Here is a 10,895-nt window from a genome sequence, read left to right as displayed (position 1 = left end):
GGGGGGGGCGAAAGTGTGCAGCCTTGTTCGCAGCCCCTCTCTCCCAGGAGTCGCTGCTAGTCGGTTGCGCTCCGTGCATTCGCCTACGACACACGGCACACGGCTCATCTTCGAGATGTTATTGCACGACGAAACCGTCCTACTCTATTCAAATTATTTCGAGCGGTAAATTAAACAGCTGAAGCCGGCTCGTAAGCCGCACGAGCGCGCTAAATTTCGGTCGTGGGAACCGACACAATACTGATATCTATCTCGAGGAAACGAATTTTTCGATCTGGTGTTGTTTCGTCGATGAACCACGAGATGCCGTGTAAGAACAATCGTCGATATTCGAGTTTTACGATCTCTACACTCTCGAGAATTTCACTTTCGGATTTATTTTCATACGCTTTTTTCTTCTTTCTCTTCTTCTGTTTTATTCATCTGAATATATATATGTCGCGTGTACTTAAGGATAAAATGAATCACTTGTGAGAGAAAATAAAAAAAGTAAAGAAAAGTTGTTGATAACGAAAATTCGATTCAATTTTCTGCACTTTCCCGCAGAGCTATTCAACTGGTTTAGAAGTCCGTAACAGTTGGTATCGTCTGGAACTAGATTTCATCAATTAAAGCATTATTCTACGTGGCAAACTTTTCCTCCCTGGTGTAATCTCTCGTGCATAAAACGGAGGGGAATGACTCCTATCTGTTCTATGAACGACATTTCCTCTTTGCAATAAGTAAAGCAAATTTTCATGTATATCGTGTAAGTCGTTTATTTCGATTCTAATTTATTCTTAACCGATATAAACTCGTTACGAAAATGGAAATGAATTGGAAACGTGATACGGACATATTAATTTCTCTTTTAATAATGCGAATTGAAAAATATGTAAATATGAAAATATAAAAATACGAATCATATCCTGATATACGTCATTGGATAAATATAAATTCGTAATAAAATGTACTTCGTTCGAAAAACACTCATTTTTATAATACGAACGAATTTGTTGGTAACGTTGAAAACATACGTATCGATCGTACCTTCTTATTTGTACTCGCTTGAACTAGTTGTTTCTCATTTCAATTATCGCATTTCTCGCGTGGTTAAATAAGAAAGAAATAATCTTCGAATTGTTCCCTTTGTGTAACTTTTCTTGTAATTTTACGTTCCCCAACCAAAAATGTACATTTCTTTTTCCGCAGAATTGTAAAATATAATAATATTCCTCTCAGCTATACCGACCTTGTATTATTTCGCCTCGATGAATTGGATATTTTCTGAAATTGCATCGCATCGAATTAATTTTGAAATATGATGGAATCGACGAGAGAGTATCGAGAGGATCGCATCATGTAAATTGGGTCTAGCCAATGATAGAGCAAGATCTATTATTTTGACAGATGTAATTTCTGCTCGTTTTCCAGACAGTTTGGTCGGTCGTCTCCCGGAAAATGCAGCCACGGATTGCGGTCACCGTGTAAAATAAATAATCCCCAGAGTTTCTCTTCCGTTTCTCGTTCCGTTCCGCTTCGCGTGTCCCGTGTCTGTTACGTTTTTTTACCGTGATACCGTCATCTCGTTACATCGTTCACGTTTATCCGCCCTCTCTTTCATACGTCCCAGGGTGTAATATGCCTTCTTTGAAAAGTTGTTTGCTCGTCGTAGAAAAATATTTTCACGACTGTAAAAGAATTATCCTCGTTCGAAGGTAGGAAGAAACGATTAAATAGATTTAGCTTTTTGACGACACGATTTCGTGCAATAGATTTTTATATCAGCTCTATTTAAAAAATCTCTATCTCTTTTTATGAAATATTCATACCGCTATTACCGATTCGATCGTGATTTAAAACGATGCTTTCTCGAGTTTTCGAAGAAAATCGTTAAAGAAACGAAAAATTTTGAAATTTTCGAAAACTGATGAAACTTGCACGATTATTTACCGCGTAAGTCAGTACCGGCAGTTGTTGCACAGTTCGCAATCTTGTCTTCTTGTTTTCTACAACCATTTCTCGAAGTTTGATTATATATACGTTGCGTGCAACTTGCCGGCATGAATAATTGATTTCTCATCGTTACATCGTTAGATCTGCTGACGATTAGATTTCGCCCGCTAAAATTGAAATTATCACGACGAAATTTAAATCGCATTAGAATTCGTTTATTAATTCACCGCTCTCTCCTATCATCTCGCGTAAATTATAATATTTTTCTTTTTTATTTAAATGCTTGTTTATTCGATGATAAAAAAAAAAAAAGAAAACCTAAAAATTGGTATCACAGATATTGTATAAAAGGACCCGTATAAAAGGTACGGTGATGATAAATTGGTTAAAATTGCTCGATTTTCTCCGTCGTTATACGCGAGGAGAAGAATTTTTCCAATTTTTAGTTCTTACTTTCTCGTTCGAAAGGGTGCGATTCATTTTCAATACTCGAAGATTAAACCAAAGTTGCGAAAAGTTTCAAAAGCTGGCACTTTTCCAATAATCAGGGTATTTATACTTAAAAACGAAAAGTAGAGGCTCGAGCTAAGTAAAGTATCTTAAACTTTTTTATGCTTCGCGAAATCCTGCAACACGTTCGAATCCAATCACGATACTTCTTTCTAATACTTTTCCATTTACGATATAAAATAAAAAATCAAAAATGGAGGTTTCGATTTTTCTGCGTATAAGATTCGTAAAATTCGTATCGAGGTTTAACCAAATATTTCGATCATCCTTTCATCATTCGATCGATATTGCAATAAATCTTATTCCCTGGTTTTAGTGCTTATTAGTTGGGAAGTGTTCATTATCTCGAAACGGGTGAGAGTCCAACTCATTGTCAAGCATAACGATGTCATTGTGGACAAGTTTCTTGGTCTAAGACCTTGTCAAACTTGGACGTGTTCCCAATGAGTTCCTCGAATTCTCGAAACGTTGAAGCAAATTCCAATTCCCAAGACTCGTATTATCTCGTGTTTGATCTCGTTAACTAGAATCGACTGGATAAACATATCGAATTTTTTTTAAAAATAAGCGTGTCATTTTGTATATTTTTTTTTTTTACACGCAAAAACGAAAGAATCGATGTATCATCCGTTGAAAGGGATGAATTTTTCTTTTTTTTTTTTCAAATATATCGTAACGTATAAAAAGTAATAGCTCTCGAGAAAAATATTGCAACAACCAAGTCGTTTCTCTTTAAAAAAAAAAAAAAAGGGGGGGAAAAAAATATCTGTTCACGACGTATATCACGCTGGTGAATCAATAACTTTCAAGACTTCTGCACCAGCTTTTTGCGCTAACACATTTACGAAGTCTGTTGCGCGGCTTTAATCGAGAAAATCTGCATAAATATGCATGGCATCTCATATGCATTCAGCTTGCATTAAGAAAATCGGATATGAATATGCGTCCCTCGACAAACGTTAAGTTTCTTCAACATCTCTGATTAACTCGCGGATCCTTTTAATCTAACGATAATGGCCGCCGTGGACGCGACCGCCATTTTCGAAAAATTATATTTTTCGAAAAATCTCTCTGCCGAAGCAACGAATAATGAAACTGAAAAAAAATCGCGTCTTCTTCTCAAAAAAATTTCCATTCGTTTCACGCTTGTCGAATGTCGCAGATTGTTTTCAATATCTTTTCTGGAACGGTCCCGCTGCGCTCCGTCGATCCGCCATTCTTCTTCTTTCACGGATGCAATATCGAACAATTTAATAAAAGAGTGGCCCGTCTTCTCTGTTTCACCATTTGAATAGCGTAACTCCCCTACAAAAGAAACTTCGAAACAAAAAGGGAAGGGGGAAGGGGGGGGGGGGAATGGCATCGATGAAACTACTCGCCCTGGGTCGGATATAAACTTTCATATTAAATCCCTCTATCTCTCCAGTTTCTAAAATATTTATCCTCACATCTCTCCAACTTCAAAAATGATTCCGAAATTTTTCCAAAGGTTTCCAAACGTACGTACGTGCGAACGAGAAATGCACTCGATTCGTCACGATCGACTTATAACGTATATATACGAATATTCATATAACCACCGTTCGACCAATAAAATTTCGTTCCTGACAATCTGCCTTAACAAATGGTGAAACGAATAACGGAAAGCCAAAAAGGCTCGGCAACGTCGTAAATGATAAGGCGCAACGACAGTGACGAATAGGGTTTCGCGAGTAGTAGTTTCGCGAGCTTTCTGCTTCGGTTGCAATCCCGCATCGCGGCAACGCACTCGAACCGTGCTGTCGTCCGCACGGTACAGACCAATTCCGATAGGCGATCCATTATCTTAAGCGGCATCCGCCCAATCGATTCGCGCCTCCTCTCTTTCCAACCAACCTATCGTAAAATCTCCTCCCCCTCCTCTTCCTTCTTCTCCTTCTTTTTCTCCTCCTCTTCGTCGTTTTCACTAACCGTTATACTTTTTTTCAATTGGCTTACGAGATATTAACCGCGTCATTCGTTCGAGAATATTCGAATTCCAATCGTTAGAAAGAACGATCGAGAGGAAATTTCTCTTCTCGAAAAAAGATTGTTTTGAGTTTTGAAAATAGAGTTGGAAAACGATATTCTATTCTTCATTTTTTTTTTTTTTTTTTAAATTATCCATAATTTATATTTATTTTCCTTTGTTTCTTTTTGTCCAGAAACTTTCCGTTGAATTGTCGTTAGTTAGATGATCGTATTACCGAGTTATGTCAGCTGGCCGTTTGAAACGGCCCTGAAACAGGACACCACCGAGAGTCAGCGAGAGAGAGAGTAAGTTTCCCAATTTGAGAGTATGCCGGTGGTCGTCGTCGAGCCATAAATTAAATTAAAGGCGTGGACGACATTCTGCGGAGAGAAAGGTTAGAAAAGTAAAAACTGGTAAAATTCGATTATCCAACTTTCCGTGGGATATCTTTTCTGTTATGACGAAATGGACGAAAGGAATTGATAAGACGAGCGATGAAATATTATTTTGACTATTTGCGAATCTAGATTAGATAGATTCTTGATAGATTAAAATTCAACGTGTTGAGTTTATAGTTTAACTCGTATTTTATTTATTTATCCTTTTGCGCTCGAGAGACGAGGCGTACAAATATATTCGAACAATCTATACTTTTCATATTTGTAAAATATAATCGTTTCGAAGTAATGTATATTATACATTAAAATTTTAAATCCTCTTTTTAAACGTTGTTTACAAATTAAACAAAATATATAAGCAGAGAATTAACTGATTATCTATCTGATTATCTATCAATTATCTATCTTATATTATAATAATGTATTTATTTGTATGTATCATTGTTTACTTATTATATTTTGAAGAAATAAGCGATAATAATATTCCCTAACTTTAGTTGACAATTTCTTTATTCCTTTCAATTATTTTTCAATATTTGTATTTTTATTTATTTTTTATATATCGATTATTATATATTTTCTTTTTTATTTTATACTAATTAAATGCAATGTTAATTTTTCTTATATCTTTAGTTACATTTTTACGTTATTATATATATACATTTTTTAAGAAATAATAAATAGTATCATATAAGCTCAAAATCGGAAAAAAATAATTTTCTCCTCAATTAGGCCTATCGTTCGAACTATATAATAATTTCCTTCCTTACATCTTTATGTTTATTACAAAGCATATAAAATCACTTTGTTACCTAAGCAAGACACGTATGCGCAAAATCATCTCGAGTTGCTGCTTCGCCCAACCGAAAAACTCGTCGAGCGTTATATGTATAACCTTAACTGTGACTGGATGCGACGTAGCAAGCTTAGAACGGTAGAACAAAGGTATTGACACGACGTCTCATATAACATAGTTTATTCCTTTATTAAATATATTTTTTATTTTAATTCTAATTCTTTATTTTAATCAAATCTAATAAGACGAAAATATTCGACTTTTTTTCTGTCAATTTTTCTCGAATTTTCATCGAAACGAAAAATCTTTTCAGGTTGCGGTAGCATCGCGCCAAAATCCACATGGGGTAAGATCGCAACGACGGGCTACGCCAGTCTCGGCATCCCCTTAACCTTGGTCTATTTATCGAGCGCCGGAGGTCTTTTATCCAGGTGCGCGAGAGGTGTGTTCACGCGTGCTCTTTGCTGCTGCCTTTGTTCAAATTGCGGCTATTGTTGCTACGACGAAAGACGGATGGAGGTAAGCGAAATGGAATTTTCAACTTTTCTTTTTCACCGAGAGATTATTCTTGAAAATTATTCGTTTGATAATTTCTTTTGCTTTTGTTAAAAAAAAAAAAAAAAAAAAAAAAAAAAAAAAAAAAAAAAAAAAAAAAAAAAAAAAAAAAAAAGAGAAATGATGTTTAAATTACATTGGCGCGGGCACAGGAAAAAGAAAGACGGATGAGAAAGAAAAGGCAGCAAGAGGAGTTGGCGCAGCAACAGCAATTGCAGTTGCAGGAACCGTTTTACGTCCGCGCGAACGCGTCAACTTTCACGAGCACGGTGGAAATGAAGAGCAGCCCGAAGGACGAGGTGTCGAGCCTCGGTTCTGGCGACAGACCCAACGTTACTATACTCGCGCCGATCAGTATTTGCCTTGGCGCGATGCTTTGCTACATCGTAGCGGGCGCGTTTACTCTGCACAAGTTAGACGGCTGGTCCTTTGTGGGTACGTGCTGAAACAAATTTCTCTATCCAACCTATAGTGTTCGTATTCCATCCATGACGAAAAGATCTTCCTCATTTTTTCACCGTAACCCTTTCGTTACTGACATATTACATATTATATATAGACCGACTAAAGTCGCCCTCTACATAAATGCCTCCACATACTATAGGCGACTGTAGGCGACTATAGTCTACTCTGCATAAGATGCCGCGTATTGTACACATTTCGAGCGATTGGAGTTACTGTACATCGAGTATCTTTCTCTCGAAACATAACATCGGTATTTTCTTTTTGTTTCTCACGAGATTGCTCGATAATAAAAATCACCAAAAAATAAAAAAATGCTACTGACGATTTTTTTCTCGAGTATTGCGCCCATTTTTGCTCCCGTCGGGTGAGAAATCGTAACGAAAGGGTTAATTACATTAGAAATTTCCTTATCCTGCTGACACGGTGACCATAGACGACGAAATCGAATTTGAAACTCGTAACGATAACAGATTGAATCGATGGTAGCATATTGCGTCGCGACTAAAGTTTGGCGTTTCGTGTTTAGATGCGAGTTACTTCTGCTTCATGAGCCTGAGCACGATCGGGTTCGGTGATATGGTTCCCGGTTCCTATCCCCGCCACACCCTTTACGAATCGAGGAACGTGACCATTTGGTTCTGCTCCTTCTACATAATGTCTGGGATGGCGCTCACGGCGATGTGCTTCAACATTCTCCACGACGAGATCGTTCACAGGCTTAGCCATCAGACGGAGAAACAGGAAACGGTGAAGGCAAGCCCGAGCGTGGACGAGCTCTCCACCGATCCCCTCACCCTTACCTCGTGACAATTTCCGTCTGGCAACTTGTGCCACAGGAACGGCACCGACGAAAACGATATATGCGGAACGGAACCACCGACCAGTTTGTTCGCCCACGAGAACGAGATCAATATCCTCAAGGACACTTTTAATCAGGTGGACGTAACTAGGGACTGCAAGCCGATTTTGAAACTCGAGGATCACGTCCCGCCGATTCCTGGTGTTTACATGTTGCCAAAGGTCGACGAGGAGACCGAGGAAAACACAGAAATGTGAAACGAAATTTCTCTCTTCGTCTCTCGGACGAGCGGATCTTTTCTTGATAAGAAGTAACCAAAGTAAACCTGTCCAACAGGTTTGTTCCAAAGAACAACACGTTTTGCGTTTCCAGGTGGGAAACGCGAACGTGTTTCGAATCGATAGCTACTCTTCATACGTCGTACATATATACATATATATATATATATTATAAATAGAAAATTAATCATCGCAGTGAGATAGTGTACGCTTCGACGAATCGTGGACGAAATTGTGGACGAAAAAATATTTTTTGATTCGATTCACGATTAACACTGATTTTTAAAAAATCGACGAATTTTATGTGATTTTATATATTTTTTTCTTTTCTTTTTTTTTTTCTTTTTTTTTTTTCTGTGAACAAGAACCTATGGGAATTCTTCGGAATCTAAAAACGGGTTTCGTATAAATATATTCGTTCGAAGAATAGATGGTATCGTTTAGCGATCGATGGACTGTCTTCGCGTAGAGAAGTTACCGACAGATCTAACCGATGCAAACAAGTATTTATGCGTACGAGGTACGACATAAATGAGACATACTTTCGTCGTATACGAGGGATGCATCAACTTCAAAGAAAGTACGCTACTATGTTCCGTTGGAACGTCGTTTCCAATATATTAACGAATAAATATTTTATATTATGTTTGAAACAAATGTTCAAATTAAAATTATATATGTTTATTTATTTATTTTCTACTAGTAAATATATACACACATATATTATTTCTAATATTGTCAATTATAAAAATCAATATTGGATCGAAATATGGACCGTTATTTATTAAATTTTACTCGATTTAATAAACAAATCGAATGAAATAATGATAAATAAACACGGTCCAACTCGGCGATATCACGTTAATAAAGACGGTAATTACATTACCGGCAAGTTCTAAATAAGATTTTCCTCTTAGGATGTGTCTCCTAAATGTTCTACGAAGTTTCTAAACTTCCTGTAGATGTTTCTACGTTAATCCTGGTTTACTTTTGATGAACATTTGTTTCCGTATTAATAAAATACGAAATTCGTGTTTTTGTCTAAACAGGAATTTGAATATATACATATATATATATTTTAATTTTTTAATTTAATTTGTTTAACGAAAAAAGCAATATGGCGATCAGAAATACATTCTTTCTTGTTTTGAAATTTATTTTATACGATTTGGAAACGGCGTTCTAACTCGTTACGAGATCAACTCGATATTTCTATGCCTATTTAGATAGAAATTCGTGACAGTTTTTATATTTCTGCATATAATAAACGCTCGAGAGATGAACACATTCTTGTCCATAATGTAATCGAGTGGATTATTGCGTCTAGTCGTATTAAATGGAATATGTATTGTAAATCATCGTGATGAATCGTTTTGAAACGCGTAATAACACTGCCAAAAAATTATTAAAATTATATTGTCCACAAAAATTAACGTAACGTTTTAGAAAAAAATTAATAAGCTTTAACATATAACATATAAGTATTTCAATACACATTTTGTAACAAATGAATTTTTCTAACATAGGATTTTTTTAATATAAACTTTATACCGTATCTGTTTCTTATTGTCCAATTCTTTATTACTCTTTTAATGATAATATTTTGTAACTTCTTCAGAATTAATTATTCTTGATATACAATATGCTACCCATTGGCTAGACGCAGAAATCATGAACAAAAAATCATATTTGAATTCTGTGCTCAAGAACAATAACTAAAATACTGTTACGATTAGACACTAATCTTTAAGAGTGTTGCATATAAAACTACTCACATTGTTTAATATCGATATTCGTGATAGGATACGAGATTATGGAGTGCGTAATGTATAGCTGTAAATTAGCTGTAAAATATTATTTTTGTCGGGTATACAGAGCAGATTTTCTAAAACACGACAAATTTATATTACTCTCTTTTAAATATCAACCGCGTTTCAAAACTTTTTGCGTCAAAATATTGAATCTCTCTCGACGAATAAATATTCACACGTCACATACTCATTCTTTTGTATTTTATATATATTTAATTATATATATTTAATTATATATATTTTATATATATACTTTGCTTAAATCAAATCGAATCAAATACAATATGCATATTTAACAAAACTTATTATTACATTGTAAAGAAACAGTATAAAAAAAAAAAATCTGACTTTCAGAAGATTAAATCAATCGGTCAAACCATCTGCTCTGTACAAACGACAAAAGAACCGCGTGCAGTAGCGACCTAAACAAGTGTTTTTTCCGTTTCTTGTAACATATCATAAGATGTAAGTACGTTAAAACTCCCTTGTATCGCTGAAAAAATAAGAAATGAGAGGATTAAAACGATCGACGAACGAACGATATATATATATATACAAATATATATATCTTGGAAATACGAGTGAATTAAATCGTATGTGAGTTCTGGTTGTGCATTCGAATTCCAAGCGAATTTCGTTAGGTGTCTAATGACAATCGATATCGGCTCGACCAGTTACTAGAATTATCACTCTATCGGTAATGTCGATAGAGGATGGTGGCCAGTAGCCAAAACAAAGTTTACTTTAACGTTTGTACCGGCCCATACACCCATCGATCCAACCTGACCGAGCAAACTTCCTCGCACTACTCGTTCCATTCATTTTGAAAAGGCACACGCGTTTCTCCAAGCTGACGCTTGGACAATTTGTTGCGGAAAACCACTTGTAACTTTCCTTCGATTCACCGTTCACTTTGGATATATTGTCGAACCGATTTTTACGATTTTTATTTACAAGATTTTAGAAGAAGAACAATTTTTCGATTAGATAAAAATTTTTTTCCCTTGACGATAAAACTTGTAACGATAAAATAAGAGAGACTTTGGCGAATAAATATTCGAAGATACGTTCCAAGCAAGAATTTACAGACCAATGTGCCCATTTATATAGATCATACAAAATTTGATGCCAGAATGTAAGGATAAGAATTCGAGTTATTTTTTACGACTCTGCCTAAAAAAAGTATTACGATTATTTCCCGCCTTTCTGAAATTTTATTTCCGAATTGAAAGATAAAGTATATATACGTTTCTTTGTTTGGTAAAAATTCGATTCTGAAATACAAAATGTTTGACGAGTTAATGTAAAGAGAAACCGTTTATTCCGTGCAAAGAACTTCAATGCGAATTCCCATTAGA

At 35.6% G+C, this 10,895-nt stretch overlaps 1 protein-coding gene across 1 annotated transcript in view; it reads left to right on the top strand.

Moving 5' to 3' along the window:
- LOC102678028 (TWiK family of potassium channels protein 7-like) overlaps positions 1 to 8,814 on the top strand; it is a 48,328-nt gene extending 39,514 nt beyond the window's left edge. Inside the window, exons 4-6 of the mRNA XM_006614842.2 lie at positions 5,943 to 6,148; positions 6,337 to 6,619; positions 7,176 to 8,814. Of these exons, the coding sequence (XP_006614905.1) occupies positions 5,943 to 6,148; positions 6,337 to 6,619; positions 7,176 to 7,456 (770 nt within the window). The 3' untranslated portion in view covers positions 7,457 to 8,814. The remainder of the gene's footprint in view (positions 1 to 5,942; positions 6,149 to 6,336; positions 6,620 to 7,175) is intronic.
- Positions 8,815 to 10,895: the final 2,081 nt, after the last annotated feature.

The sequence above is a fragment of the Apis dorsata genome, unplaced genomic scaffold (genome assembly GCF_000469605.1).
Source record: "Apis dorsata unplaced genomic scaffold, Apis dorsata 1.3 scaffold_198, whole genome shotgun sequence".
Taxonomy (NCBI): domain Eukaryota; kingdom Metazoa; phylum Arthropoda; class Insecta; order Hymenoptera; family Apidae; genus Apis; species Apis dorsata.
The sequence above is the reverse complement of the archived record's forward strand: the minus strand, read 5'-3'. Positions and strand labels throughout refer to the sequence as shown.